This window comes from Gallus gallus, chromosome 11, assembly GCF_016699485.2.
Source record: "Gallus gallus isolate bGalGal1 chromosome 11, bGalGal1.mat.broiler.GRCg7b, whole genome shotgun sequence".
Lineage (NCBI taxonomy): Eukaryota > Metazoa > Chordata > Aves > Galliformes > Phasianidae > Gallus > Gallus gallus.
In genome coordinates, this window is record NC_052542.1 from 799,236 (window position 1) to 814,636 (window position 15,401).

At 52.6% G+C, this 15,401-nt stretch overlaps 2 protein-coding genes across 2 annotated transcripts; both read left to right on the forward strand.

The window, feature by feature from the left end:
* Positions 1 to 504: 504 nt before the first annotated feature.
* On the forward strand, positions 505 to 6,584 carry CX3CL1 (C-X3-C motif chemokine ligand 1). The gene is made up of 3 exons (NM_001077232.2): positions 505 to 720; positions 3,163 to 3,283; positions 3,629 to 6,584. The coding sequence occupies exons 1-3, from the start codon at positions 654 to 656 to the stop codon at positions 4,764 to 4,766; spliced, it is 1,326 nt and encodes a 441-aa protein (NP_001070700.1). The 5' UTR covers positions 505 to 653; the 3' UTR covers positions 4,767 to 6,584.
* Positions 6,585 to 10,722: 4,138 nt separating this feature from the next.
* Positions 10,723 to 11,959, forward strand: CCL17 (C-C motif chemokine ligand 17). The gene is made up of 3 exons (NM_001293309.2): positions 10,723 to 10,852; positions 11,154 to 11,265; positions 11,654 to 11,959. The coding sequence occupies exons 1-3, from the start codon at positions 10,786 to 10,788 to the stop codon at positions 11,757 to 11,759; spliced, it is 285 nt and encodes a 94-aa protein (NP_001280238.1). The 5' UTR covers positions 10,723 to 10,785; the 3' UTR covers positions 11,760 to 11,959.
* The last annotated feature ends 3,442 nt before the right edge of the window (positions 11,960 to 15,401 follow it).

A 15,401-nucleotide genomic window follows, 5' to 3' on the forward strand; every position in this document is an offset into this window, starting at 1 on the left:
CCTCTACCAAAGCTCAGGGCTGTACGGACAAGCAGATGGTGGGCAGTGTGCCCCGGAGCAAACAGTACCTGGGGAGGAACTGCCTTTCTGTTGCAGCTTTGGCTGCTCTCGTCTCCCAGGAGGCAGTCTGGCTTGTCAGATTAGCTGATGGCTTGTGAAAACAATTAGCAAACCCACCCTTTTTGGCCCAACAACCGGTGCTGCTGCTGAAAAGGAAGGGCTGCTTTTTGCCTTCGGAGTGAATAACGTGAGCTTTACATGTATTGGAGCAGCGGGCTGAGGTTGGAGAGAGCTCTGCAAGCCTATGGGCAGTGGGTGAGAGCCACGTGAAGTGGCCAGCTCTGCTTCTTGAGCCCTTGCCAGGGGGCTGGAAAGCTGCCAGAAGGCGATGTCACCTCAGTGGGGAATTCCAGCAGCTGTCCCATTCCACAGCACAAGCACTATTCCTTCCCTGCCTGGCTCTTCCTCCGCCTCCTGCCTGTCGTCACATGATTGTGGAGATACATAGAAGCTGGAGTCCTGTCTCGGCTTCATACTCCTGGAATGAGCTGCTGCAGCTGCGTTGCTCCGGAGGATGCTGTAGGCAGCCAGGAGTGAAACTGACCACCCATCATCCTTCTCCGTGTAGCTCTCCTGCTTCCCACCACGGGAACATGAGGGTTGCTTCTCTCCAGATCCCGTTTGCACTGAGGGTCTTGTGCCTGGCAGCTATGGCTGGAGGTGAGAGCTCTGGGTCCAAGCCTTGGCTCCCCACGAGAGCTGGGAGGGGTCTGTGGCTTCACAGAGGGGTCTGTGGTGTCATGGAGGGGTCTGTGGCTTCATAAAGGGGTTTATGGCTTCATGCAGGGGTCTGCGGCTTCATAAAGGGGTTTATGGCTTCATGCAGGGGTCTGCGGTTTCACGGAGGGATCTGTGGCTCCACGTGAGGGATTATGACTTTATGCAAGGGACTGGGGAATTGGATGTTAGTGCGTGGGGCCAGGGGATTGTACACAGCAGGAAGTCAGCTCTGGATCAGGTTACAGGCATGAAGGGACCTCACGCCTTCCTTGGCTTGGGAAATCCTGTGGCAGGAACAGGCTGGGTAGGAAGCTGTCGGGGAGCAAACAGCCTGGCTGCAAGGAAGCCGTGCAGCCCTGCTGATGGCTTTTGTCATTTCTGAGGGCGGTTGGGGGAGCATCAGAGGCTTTCTGGTGGTCTACAGCGGAGAGCAGTGCAGAGCCCCAGGGACGTGCCTTTGGGGCAGCATCCTGCCTGAGGATGGTAGTCTGCCAGTCTGTCTGTCTGTCTGCACTGGCCTTTGGGATGCTCACGTCTGCGTGGCCATGCTTGCACAGGTTGGAAGCTCTCCTGTTGGCCACGTGAAGATCTCAGCTTGCAGGGGGTGTTGGAGGACTGAGGGGAGATGGGCACGGTTTCTCCTGGGTTGGTCTCAGCGTAAGCTGTCTACGTGCAGAGTGGTGGTTGCTGTACAAACAGATCAGGGCGGATTGCTGGGAGGCTTCTTGGCAGTGCCAGCAAAACTAGACTTTGCCCAGGTCAAAGGGATGAACGCAGAAAGGGGCAGAGGCCTTATTGAGGCGTGTGTCCTGCTGCCACCAGACGGGAGGAACAAGGACAGCCAGGAGAGCAGCTGGGCACGGAGCTCCGTCCTCTCCTCGCCCCTTCAGGCAGGTTCTCCAGGGCTGACCCAGGTCAGAAGTGGAAAACCATCAGAAAATCAGTCCAAGTGGGGATGGATCGGGCCCTCGTGCATCACTAGTCAGGCAGTGGCACAGCTGCCCAGGGAGGTGGGGGAGTCCCCGTCCATGGAGGTGTCCCAGAGCCATGGGGATGTGGCACTGAAGATCATGGGCAGTGGGCACGGTGGGGGTTGGGTTGGACTTAGGGAGCTGAGAGGTCTTTTCCAACCTTCATGATTCATTAAATGGGGCTCTGAAAGCAGAAAGCAGCAGCAGCGTGTGCCATGGGCAGTGAGACTTAACGGGGAATTCGGTCGTACCCGTGAGCTCAGGGAGAGGGCATTCTTGACCTTAAGGTGCCACAGAAGATATCACAGGCCGAACAAAGGGCTTTGCTTTAGCACTGCAGAGGTGCAGAGGTTGAAATGTGCTTCTGCAGAAGGGCAGCAGGAGTGTTTGCTCGTGATTTCTTTGCAACCAGAAGAGCTGGGGCCGTTCCCGGAGCAGTGCTGCTTCTCACACCTGGTGCTTGAGTCGTTCTCAGCTGAACTCCACCAAATTCACCAGATCCATTGGGAATCAACAGACGACATTTTGTAGATTCTATGTGGGCTGAGCCAGACTCCAGCTCCTCTCTTTGCAGGGCCCTGGGATAAATCAGGATCTCTGTTTCTAAGCCTGGTTCCCCCCATGAGAGCAGAAACATCTCACTGTGTTGTGCAATGTCCACTCGCTTGGCAGGCGCCTCTTCTTGGCATGGCTGCGTTCTCCCCAGCGGTGGGACTGCCTTCACCCCTATGTCAGACAAGGGGAGGATGTTTTTACACTTGGCCAAATGAAAACTGTATTTTCCCGTGGAAATAGAAAGCAGATGTTTGGTGAAAGTGCTGTGGCTTTGAAGCCGGGCTGCTGGGATGGTATCCCCACACAGATAAAGGCTGCGGGAGCAGCGTGGCTTTGTCAAAGCCCTCTTTCTCTGCAGCTTTGCTTTACAGCAGCGTTCAGAGCTGCAGGATGCTTGCTAGGAGGGGAAGCCCCGCAGCGGAAAGAGATGTGAATAATGCAGATAAGAACAGGACAATTGTCCTGCACTCTGACCTGCACTGAGAGCCTCTTAGTGATACAGCAGGTCGCTGGGGGGTGGAGAAATGCATCTTCTGGGCACCAGATGTGCTCCTGTCCCTTCACCAAAGGGGAAAGGTGCCATTGGCTCCCAACCCTGGGCAGGCTGCAGTGGTGTTCCAAGAGCCTCACAGTTTGGACAGTGCTTTTTTTCTGTTTTTTTTTCTCTGTAGGTATCATACGACCAAACAATCATGGCTTTTATGGGATAGATACGTCTCATTTTATCAGCGGTTGGAAGCTTCCATGGCAAGCTTCGGACTCCTTTTCCCTAGAGAGGGAGAAAGAATAATCAAAGCCAGCGTTTACTGTGCCTAATAAAAAGCCAGTGTTTAATGTGTTGAATGTTTTATTTCAGGGCAACCCAGAGCACCTCTGAAGTGTTCAAAATGGTGCATCTCTTTCCACCGTGCCATAGATCAGAGGCAGATAAAGAGCTACCGCGAGACTGAACCCCAGTGCACCAAGAAAGCCATCATGTAAGTAGCCTCTGTCTGGGTGCCTCGATGTGTTCCCTCCCCAGCTGAGTAAATATAAACACTGCCATCAGATATCCTTGTTTGAGAGCAAAGAGCTGCTGGAAACAGAGCCAGTGGTGGCTGTGATTTAAAGCCCTTCACCTCTGAGTCATGTTCAGCTTTTGCTGATCCACGTGGGATCTGAGGCACCTGCCCTTCCCAAAGACAGACGATCCATCCAGCCTGATGGAAGGGGCTTAAGAGAGTCAGCATTGCTCAGCATTCCTGCGCCAATGCTTTCTGCACCACCCTGTAAGGCGCTGTTATCCTTACCTAGTGAGTGATCTCCCTTTATGTTCATTTCAGATTTACTACTAAGAGGAACAGAGAAATTTGTGCAAATCCATATGAACCGTGGGTGGAGAAGATCGTGAAGAAACTGGACCAGGAAAAGGCCTCGGCAGCATCCCCACTTCCCCGGGCTGACACTTCCCCTGCAGCAGCGGTGCCCAAAGAGCCTGGCATCTTCCAGAAGCACACCGGTCTCCAAGTACCACCTTCACCTCCAGCCACTGCTGCCACTGCAGCGTCAGAGAGAGCACCCACTCCTGCTGCCAGCACAGAGGCGACCAGCAAACCCAGCCCAGCCATGCAGAACGCCACGCACTTCTCTGCAGGGCCATCTGCTGTGACATCGGGAGTCGCTACGCACTCTGAAGTCGTTTCAGAAGCAAACAGAGAATCCTTAACATCGGCGCATTCAACAGCTGATGCAGTGGACATGGCCCTCGGCCAGCGCACCTCATACCCCACAGCTCCTGCACGTGACTCTGACAGCAAAGAAGAACCTGCAGGATATGCTACAAGTGCTGCGGGTGATGTCCGAGGCACGACTTCGACCTCAACCTCCGACCCTGCATCCATTTCCAAAGGACTGGACCATCCTAGTCTTCCTACAAACGTCCCCCTGGACACAATCAGTGCAAGAGGCAGCACATCAGGCACTGCTTTGAGGAGTTCAGCTCTCCCCTCCACCCCACACATCACAGAGGTCGGCATGGTCCCATCCACACCGCAGGCTTCTCCATCTCCTACCCAAAACCCCACAACTGCCATAGATGAAGGTCCTTATGTCCATGCCAACAAAAATTTCAGTTCCTCTGCATTTGGTACTGGGACATTAGATCATTTATTGCCCTCGGGAAAGCAAGGTCCTCTAGATATGTTAGTTTTCACCAGTCAGATATTCTCAGACCAAGCCAGAGCACAGGCTACAGGAAGCCCAAGCCACCCACCTGCACTCAGCTCCTTGTCAGGGTCCCAGATGTACTTAGTCATCCCTGTCGCCCTGATAGGTGTCCTGATTGCTTGTGGTGTTGCAGCCAGATGGGCTTATGTAAAATTTGAAATCAGACCAGAAACAACGTCAAGAGAAATGGTCGAAGCCTTGCTCTACCTGAAGGAGGGACACCGAGACAACGTCTATCCAATGGAAGTAATCTGAATGCTGTATGGCGTGGACATTTTTGGCCTAGAACATGTGTGTGCTGCTGCAGGAAAGCTAAGCTTCTGCTGGACTGGTGACCAGAACAAAGCAGTTCCTAAGAAAGCTGAGAACTTTTTCAGAGCAGAGTGTCAAAAAATATACATACCCTAAGTTCTCATTGGCCAATGGCAACATTTTAGGAACAGATGAGACGTTCCTTTCTCTGGCACTGTTCTGTGGAGAGGATGTTGCTGTGCTGGGGGCTGCTTGCCAAGTGGTGGGCAGTAGCAAACGTTGGGGATTTTCCCATGTTTCATCATCATTCAGCTGAGAAGCTTTGTACCCACCCACCCCCTCTGCTGGACTTGGGCTCTGCCACCATGAGCAATCCCAACACCAAAGCACTGAGTCTGCACTTACAAACTTCCAGTCGTTTCTTTCTTTGCACTTCAGTTCGCTGCTCTGTCAGAGCTAAACTGATGCTGGCAGTAAGCTGGGTGCTGGCTCTCCATGGGCTGATTAAACACTCCATTTAATTGGGTATTTAATGTCTAGAGCCAGCAGAGGTCATCCAGCTTTCAGACATTACATATATATACCCATGTATATCAGCTGGCTATGCAAGCACTGTTGCAGTACCAAAGGAGGGCTTTTTAACCTAAATTGTTTCTCATTTTCACACATCTAGACACTGCTGTATGTAAAAAGCTCCTGAAAGCCCTCATTTAACTTTTACTCCAGTATGCCTTTTGCCTGAGCATGTAAAGGTCTCCATGACAGCATGCTTTGTAGGTAGAGCTACATTCCCAGGGTTCATAGTGAGGTTACATATCAAAGATTCTCCTCCAACCACTCTCAGCGGATTGGACCCCAAACCATACATAGAAAAAGAAAGCAAAAAGGTAATAAGCAGGATAATCAAAGCCAGAACGATGAGCCAGGTGTAAAGGCCACCTAGAGGAAAGCTGGACTGTCGGATCCATCAGACGTTATCAGGGCATCCGCCCAGCCCTGCAGGTGGAAGGATGACTGCAGTGCTGTTTTCCGCTATCGCTCAACCTCTTATTTTTTGGCTTGAGACAAATCCATCCAGGGCTTTGCAGGTATGGGAGGGAGAGAGGATTGACAGGGATCTGGGCTGAAACCCACCCATGTTTGGCAGCTGTGCAGCTCCAGCCCTGCAACTCCACCTGGGGCTGATCTACCTGCAGGCACTGCCAGCAGCGCCTCCCACCCCCCCTTGGGGTTCACAGCCTTGCAGTTTGTGGTATACTATAGCTCTTTTATATGAAATATCAGAAACAACTATTTTTGTAATAAAGTTTTGCAGTTCTTGTGAGTGCATGTCGCCTGCTGGCCTTGCTAGTGGAGCATCACAGCGTGTGTACAATGCTGGGAACACTGGAAAACACTGCACTGTGTCTGTTGTCTTGCTGGGCTTGGCTGGCTTGCTCGTGTCCGTGGGAGCAGGGCCCCACGCAGGTCCAGGCACTACAGCAAATGGAGCTGGCAAATGCTTTACCACAGCCTTCCCCCTTCCAGACCAGCTGTGCTCATCCCATCCCTGCTCCTTGCCCGGGGCACAGTGCTGTCACGCTGTCCTTGGGCAGGCTTTCACCTGTGGGCTGAGGCTGCAACAGGGGCAGATCCCAACCCATGGCAGGCAGGAGCCCAGCTTGTGGGGGACAGGCTGCACGAGGGGTCCTTTTGTTCTGGAGTGCAGTGACCACTGTCAGCTCTGATTTGTTTGTGTATCGAGTCTGTATGAGTGTATGTGAATGGGATTTATATTGAATTTTTGTACTAGTAACAAAAATAAAGTTCTTATGTTAAAAACCACTGTCCTCGGGAGGTTCAGACCAGGGCTGGCTAGGATGTCCCCCAGGCCAGGGCTGCTCCTGCATCCTGCCCCACTCTGCTGCACTGCCAGCAGCGGCGCGTGGGGAACATCCTCCAGTACTTCCCCTGATGAATCACCAGGCCAGGAAGGTCACTTTGAGGGTAAGGAGCTCTGTAGAAAGAGTGGTTTTTTTCCTCTTCTGTTATTAGATGAGGGGGAGGCTGCATAAATGAGTGAGTTCGGAGGCAGACAGTGATAAATCACTTCCCATGCACTGAGTGGATGTGGCTGGCCCTGGGACGGGGCAGTCTGGTGACTGAGTGCATGGAGCTCCAAGGCAGCAGCTGAATGGTTCCATTCCTTCACCTCCCCACGGCGTCCATCAGGTGGCACACTGGCAGCCCTTGAAGGTACACGTTGGCCATACTCACCCTGACCAGTCTGACCCGTGGATGGTCTCCCACCCCACACTCTCTGATCAAGGCCAGAAGGCCTATTGAAGCCCAGGGTTGGGTCTTCAGTCCCTGGTTTGGGTGTTGTAGGAGCACTAATCTGATATTGTTACTCTGGCCCTGTTTGCTGTAGATAGCTTATCTTCTGGATGGATGGATGGATGGATGGATGGATGGATGGATGGATGGGTAGATCTCTTGGTGTTGTGGCTGTGTCTCTGGACCCATGACCTGCTGCTCCATACCTCCTACAATGAATCCTGGACTAATTCCTCACTTTGCTGTATTTGGGGCTGTCAGTGGCCCCCGCTGCTGGCACCTGGCTGTCTGCTGTGCTCAGACCCGGAGGGACATCACCTCACCTGTGAAGTCACTGTGCGTGCTGGGATGTAGACTGTGACTTAAGAAATGTCAGCCCCGTCCCTGCTTGGTGTTGTGGTTTTTCTATGAAGTATTACATCAGCCTGCGCTTGCACAGGACAGCCTCTGCTCAAATTAACATACACCCGTTCACTAATGCTGGGTCAGTAGAGTGGGGCACGCCCCCTTCTGAGGTCTCTCACCTCTCTCTGTGTTTTAGTCTCTGTCAGGGATCCATTATTCTCTCCTGGAGCTGTTGGCTGAGCTGCTCCTACCGAGCTGTGTCTTTGCAGCCCCACCGCCTTCCAACCGCAGTCACTTCTCCTTTCTCCTGAATGTCCCAGATACTGTGAACCCAGTGATGCTGTTGGTTAGGGACAGCCTTACAGTAAAGAAGGCACCAAGGGCATGACAGTTCTCCACTGCTGTTCCAGCTCCAGGAACTCAAGAACAGTCAGGATTGGAAAGGAGGCTGAAGTCCTCACCAAACACTGTTTCCACCATACACAGAAGAGCAGATTCTATCCATTGGGAGCAGCAGCTCCTCCTCACACCCCAGGTCCACTCTTCTTTGTTAAGCTGGAGGGTGTTCATAGAGCCATAGAATCATAGGGGCTGTGGAAGGGACCCCTGTGGGCATATCCTTCCTGCAGCTCTGTCACTTTTCTGCTCCAATTTGAGAGAACTGTCAGCACCTGATTATTATTTTTCCTGCCTGGCGGTGGTGACTTCCTGGCTTCTGGGCACAGGAAAGAGCTGGTGTCGGCAAGTTGCTCAGATGATCCTCTGAGGAAAGCCTTCTGGACACGTCCTTCCTGCAGCCCCTGTGTCTTAGGGCTGCATGCAGGACTTTCTGCACAGGATGCGCTTTGGTGGATCCCCAGCTTTCAGCACTCGGTGGTCCCCAGTGTCCAGCCATAGGAAGCAGGCTTTGGGAGGGACTCTTGCTTTCCTCCTTTAAAACTTTCCAGCCTGTAGGAGCTGTCATGATTCAAAACAGAGCTGGGGCCACAGAGTGTGTGACAACTGCATGGCTGCTCCCAGATGTGTTTTTCCAGCAGAGCACGATTATCTGCTGAGACCCCGTTCCCAAGAATGTGGCTTGTTATGCCCAAATCCTTCCCCACAGTGATACAGGTGCTGGCAAACCTTGCACCTGAGGTGTCCCCAAGCTCCCCTCTTCCTCCTTCTGCAGAATCGTAGAATCACCACGGTTGGAAAAGATTTCCAAGATCTCGTCCAACTTACCACCAATACTGCCCACTAAACCATGTTCCACAGTACCAATCAGGATAATGCTGTTTATTTTTCATGTAAGCAAGCAAATTCTCCTTTGCCTGCTCAAAGGAAAGGGAACTTTAGCCAGCTTCGGGACTTTCCAGCATCCCTCAGTTCATAACTGCACACCAATCTTTTCCTTGCAAAAAAAAAACAAACCCTTAAGGATAAACATCAAGGCATCTCCAGGGAATTGTGCATTGTTTGACTGTGATAGGGGTGGCTTGAAAACCTGAGGAAGAGGAAGCAGTGCCAAAAAAAACAAGCACAGATCCTGCTTCATTTTACTTACTTCCTCATGCCTGCTCCATCCAGAGCCCTGTGTGGGTGTCCCTGTGCCTGCAGTCCTCCCTTGCACATATGGCTGGGAAAGCTCCAGCCCAGGTTGAGGCATGCCATGGGCCTGCAGCAAAGTCATGCCTACCAGTCCCCAAAATGCTTCCTTCTTGCTCGGGGCACATCAGAGGTAGAGAAGTGGCTGAGAAGGGAAGGGAGGACTCACAAAACCTGTGGGAGGATGGAAAGATGCTTTTGGGGATCAGTAGCATGGGGAACTCATTGCAGCCCATGGAGATGTTGAGTCACTGGGTTGTACACAAGCCAGGAGGAACGGTACTGTTATATATAAGCTTATTTGGCCTATTTATAAAAGCATTATTTTTGTCTAGCCTACCTTGTGCTCCTATGGTTGCTGGGTTTTTCAAGATTCCCTACTAGGGTCCTTCACATATGGTCTGACAAAATGTTGCTTTGGGTGTTTTCAGTTCTTTGATTTTGCAGAGTTGTTAATGAAAAAAAGGAGCAGACAGAGTCTCCTCAATGTTCTGGCCAACTGGAGGCCCCTGACAGCTGTTCAGACTTAGTCCAGCATCTTCTCTTTCCAAGTGATTTCTGCACAGGGAGGTGTGCACAGACACATGGAATCATGGAATGGCTTAGGTTGGAAGGGACCAAGATCATCAAGCTCCATCCCCACATGTATACTCACAGCAGGATATGAGTACAGGCAGTGATGTGGTGCCCCAGGCTGTGGCTCTGTATCCATATTGAAGGATGAGGATTGGTGAAGTGGGTGCATCCTCATGTTGGTGGCTGGACGCTCAGAACTCAGAGGTTCTTGCCCCAGGGCTCAGGGTGGGAGTGTGCCCTGCTCTGCGTCTGCTGACCGTGGCAAGATGAGACCACCTCCGATTAGGTTCTGGCCCTAAAGGACACCAGAAAGGCAAACATCCAGCCCAAATCCCTGCACTGAAAGAGTGGGAGGTTCATCCATTAGGTCCCAATGACACAGAAGCTGATGGCACCTCTTGCCATGAGCTTCATTTGGGGCGAGGCAGCTGGAAGGAGCACAGCACAGGAAACACTGACGTGGGGAGGCTGCTCCTGCATTGCTCTGAGCTCTGCTTGTGGCTATGGGATGCAGACTGAGCAGCAGAGACCACTCTACAAGGGAGAGTTCACCTGCCCCCAGGTGTCCTTGCACCCTTGCATTATGGAGGGGGGATTTTTTACGTTCAGATGTATGTGTTCCTCTCCATAGAATGTGGGGCGATGTTTGGCAGTGTGTGACACCCCACAGACTTTGAGCCACAGGGGACAGAGGGGACAGTGCCACTGCACTCCTGTTGAAAGGGATTCCAGTCAATCCGCGCTTTCTCCTTAACACCTTTCTGGCTCTCAGGACAAAAAATGACTTTGTGCATGAAACACAGCACTGCCTTTCTTGTCACCGCAAAATCACTCTCAGTGGGTTTTGAAGGCCAAAGGTGGGTTTTGCTCTCTGCTTCTGGAGAGAAGGATTTCACTTCCCTACCAGCTTTGTGGCTTTCCCACAGGCCAGACTCAACTTACAGAGAAGTAGACCGGGTCTGTTTGTCCTTTCTTTCTAGGGATCATCTCTGTCTGCAGCCCAAGAGCCACCACGTGACACGTAAATCCCCTAGCTCTAAGAAAACACACAGGGCTTTCACTAGAAATTCGTCGGAAAAGAGCTAAAATGGGGAGGCGCTGGAGAGGATAAATTGCAGCAGCTCCCTGCCGAGCTAGCAGAGCTCCCTGAGAGAGGCACAGCAGCACTGCATCAAGGAAGAGCCCACCTACAGCCACGATGCTCAGCACAAAGCTGGTCCTGCTGCTCCTGCTGCTCCTCAGCATCTTCCAGTACAGCTCTGCAGGTGAGGCTGCCAGAGCCCTGCTCAGGGCTGGGGATGTCCCGCTGGGGAGGATGGGGAAGCCCAGCGTGGAAGGGGCAACCCCGAGAGCTCCTGGTTGGGATGGGGTACCCTGTGCTGGCTGGCGTCAGCATGGGGCTGGTGGGGCACCATCCTGCTGCAGGAGGGCAGCATGGGGCTCCTTAAGGTGGCAGCTGCAGGATTTGGGGGACGTTGTGTGCATCAGCCTTCTTATGGAGATAGTCTGAAGGACTGCTTTCCAAAGCCTGTGTTCTCAGTCTCTCTCTCTCTCTCTCTTCTCCAGCCCCATATGCACCTTCAGAATGCTGTTACGAACACACAAAATTCGCTCTCCGTCTCGAAGCGCTGAAGAGTTTCTATGAGACTTCCCACGACTGTCTTCTACAAGCAATTGTGTAAGTCCTGGTAATTTCCCTACCACCGTGCTGTCTCCTGGGACACTGTGTGTGCCTTCCCTCCACACCATCTGGTGACAGATCTGCATGGTCTCCATCCAAAGGATGGCTGGTGGCAGAGTGGCTGTATGCAGCGCAGACGGGAGGACACGACTCTCTGGTCGCTTCTATGGGGCAAGGTTATAATGCCATGAGTCTAGAGGGGCTCCCAAAGGATCTGCACTGGATCTAGAGGCTGCAGGACAGCCCGCTCATAGGGCACCATGTGCTCACTGTAGAGATGAAGAGAAAAGGGAAAAGGTGTGCAGAGAAGGGAGGAGAAGAGGAGGGCACAGGACAATGCTGATAGCTGCTGTTTCCCACTAACCTTCACCTTTGATTTCGGCAGGTTTGTGACAAAGAACGGGACCAAGGTCTGTTCAAAACCAAACGCACCTTGGGTGAAAAAAGCAGTTAAGTATCTTCAGAAAAAGAACAACCCTCAAGCTGTGTGATGCAGAGCAGACACCCAAATTGAGGATTGCAGCTTCCTGATGGGAAGATTTACACTCAGCCTCCTGCGGAGGTCCCTGATGCTGGCAGACAGCAGCGACTCCCCAGAGCCCTGCATGGCACCACATCCCGAGGTGCTACAGCCCTGCCAGCTCCCACCTGCAGGACACAGTTCCAAAATAAAGGTTGATTTTGCACACTACAGAGGGATGGTGTCCTTTTCTCTCTCAGTCCGTGCTCTTCTTCAGCAGCTTCGTCCACTGCCTACCGAAGCCTTGTGGGTCTCATGGGGGCTGGGCAGGGAGGGAGTGCAGTGGACTGAGAGGCTCTGAGCAGACTCATTGCATAATGTAGCCCTGACTGGAACTACTCTGAGTGTATACTTGCTGTATTACAGTCTCATCATGCCATCCTGTTCCCTGGCACCCCATCCCTTGTACGCCGTCCTTTGCAGCAGCCTCAGTCCCAGGCTGCCATCCCAACTTCCGCAGAGCTTTACGAAGCAGCATCAGAGCCCCCTCCGCATTGCTGAGGCACCAGCAGCAGCATCCAGGTCCAGCTGAAGCTGCCACCCACATAAAAGGGCAGGGCTAGGTAGCCTGTTCCATGCTGGAGGGAGGGGATGGTGTGGTGGCTGCAGCCAGCACGCTCTCCTACCTCCACTTGAATGTGTGCGAGGCCTCCCAGTGTACAGCCATGATTCTATAGTGGTGAGCAGTCTGTGCTGTGGCCACACCAACCTCGGTTTGAATCCATGTCACAGCAGTGGTTTTGCAGTGACCAGGCTGTGCACATACATCACTTTGCAAATGTAGAGGAGGGAGCTGCAGGGAACGGAGGTGTGCTTGCAAGAACAGCATCAGCCAGCATCTATGGACAAATTCCTCTGTACACACTGCTCTCACAGTCACTGCACTCAAGTCTACAATGATATCTGAGTATGGACTCACACTGTGACATCTCCTGTGGCTGTGCTCAGATGTTTCCCTTTTCTCAACAAAGCAGGAGAATTCAGGGACTCTACATGGCAATAATGGAGAAGCACTGGGAGACTCCTGAGGAGCCCATTTTATGGACAAGGGCTGGATCACATGCATTCAGAACAGCAGCGAAAAGCAGAAATGCTGTGAGGGACAGCAGGGCTGCAGGGATGAGCTGTGCCATCAGCTGTACCTGCAGGGCTGTGCCCTTGATTTTGGTCATTCACATCTGAGTCCATGCCTCAGACACTGCAGGCAGGGAGGAGCTCTGCCATCATAGAGCCATAGAATGGCTTGGGTTGGAAAGGCTGTCAAGGACCATGAAGCTCCAACCCCCCCCTGCTGCATGCAAGGCCGCCAACCCCCATATCTAATGCTACACCAGGCTGCCCAGGGCCCCATCCAACCTGGCCTTGAGCACCTCCAGGGATGGACGGGGCATCCACAGCCTCTCTGGGCAGCTGTTCCAGCACCTCACCACTCTCAGAGTGAAGAACTTCCCCCTGACATCCGACCTAAATCTTCCCTCCCTCAACTTAAAACCACTTCCCCTTGTCCTGCTGTTATCTGCCCTATCAAAGAGCAGACTCCCTCCTGTTTATACGCTCCCTTCAAGTCCCGGAAGGCTGCAATGAGGTCACCCTGGAGCCTTCCTTCTCCAGGCTGAACAAGCCCAGCTCCCTCAGCCTGTCTTCGTAGGGGAGGTGCTGCAGCCCTCTGAGCATCTTTGTGGTCCTCCTACAGCCCCCTCCAACAGCTCCCTGTCGTTCTTGTACTGAGGGCTCCAGACCTGGATGTAGTACTGCAGATGGGGCCTCACGAGAAAATAAAAAATATATATCAACAAAAACAGAAAACTAGTGGGATATTTGGCAACAAACACCAGTGGGATATTTGACCCTGCTTTTGTGATCACAAAGGATCAGTGTCGGATTCAGTGTAAACATCTGTGGTTCTCAGTGAGTCCTCAACGTACTGTCCTTGACAACAGTTGTTCACAAGTGAACGTACTGCCCAAGAGTGATGACATGGAGAAGGTGTGATTGTGAAGTGAGGGCTACTCTTCTCTGCTGGAATAGGTTTAGCAGAAATGCCGAGTCACGACCTGAAGCAGTGATTGAGCACCTGGGCCAACCCAAAGGAGCCAGGGCCAACCCAAAGGAGCTCAGGTGTGTGCAATGTGCCTGACTGACTGCAAGAGGTGGAGCCAGGATCCATTCAGGCTTATAGAAGTCTGGTAAGGAGGCACAACTGGATTTTCTACTGAATGGAATATCTGATTGCAGCTCTTTCCATTCCAGGTGAAAACCTGCAGGTAATGTATTGCTGCTGACTGACAATGGATTCCCATCTCTACTAAACAGAATGATTTTAAGCAAGTCTTGTAGGCTCCTTGCGTAGTTCTTTCTGGGGTTCTGTAGGTGCATAGACAGGGGGTGACAGAGCAAAGAGCGTGTTCCCTGTCTGATAAATGAGGATGGAAAACTGGCTTCCTCAGTCATGGAGAAAGCTGAGGTGCTCCTAGAATCACAGAATCACTCAGGTTGGAAAAGACCTTACAGGTAATGCTGTGCCTCAGCCTTCACTGGTGGTCAGGCTTTTGATGTCTGCCAGCACTCTGAATGTCTGGGTGAGGGTGAGATGAGCAGATTCTGTCCCACTGTAACAGTGGGATGAGTCCATGACCTCATAGTGAAACTGAACATATCTAAGTCCATGGGGCGGGATGATATGCACCCCGGGGTTCTGGGAGAGATGGCTGATGTGGTTGCTGAGCAGTTCTCCATCATATTTGAAATATCATGGCTGTTGGGTGAAGTCCCTGGTGATTGGAAAAAGGGAAACGTTACCCCCATTTTTAAGGAAGGGGGAAAGGAAGACCCGGGGAACTACAGGCTGGTGAGCCTTACCTCTGTGCCTGGGAACATCATGGAGCAGATCCTCCTGGTTACCATGTTAGGACACATACAAGACAAAGAGGTGTTCTGAGGCAGCCAGCATGGCTTCACCAAGGGCAGGTCGTGTCTGAGCAATCTGGTGGCCTTCTATGATGGGAGCGTATAAACAGGAGGGGGAATGGCTGCCTACATGGGTGGACAGAGACAGGCCAAGGGGGAATGGTTTTAAACTGAGACAGGGAGGTTTAGGTTGGATATGAGGAGGAAGTTTTTCACCCAGAGGGTGGTGACGCACTGAACAGGTTGCCCAAGGAGGCTGTGGATGCCCCATCCCTGCAGGCATTCAAGGCCAGGCTGGATGTGGGTCTGGGCAGCCTGGTGTGGTGGTTGGCGACCCTGCACATAGCAGGGGGTTGGAACTGGATGATCTCTGAGGTACTTTTTTCAACCCAGGCTGTTACATTCGTCCTCAGCTCCTCTTGGGAATGGCAGCAGAGCCATATCTGCAGCGTCAGCCCTTCCAGCAATCGCCAGAGTGTAATGCTGGAAACAGCTTCGCTCTCCCGAGAGCTGTTCCAGCTCCTGCCGTTCATCGGGCTGCGGTCTGGCGAGGCAACGCCATTTCACAGAGATCCGTTACTTTCGCCTCAGGCTGCTTTCCACCCGCCGCGCTTCACAGAACGACTGTTAGAAACATGGCGGAGCCGCCGCCATGACGGGGCAGCTGGGGGCGGTGCGGGGCTGCTGGGCCGCGGGACGGGCTGCT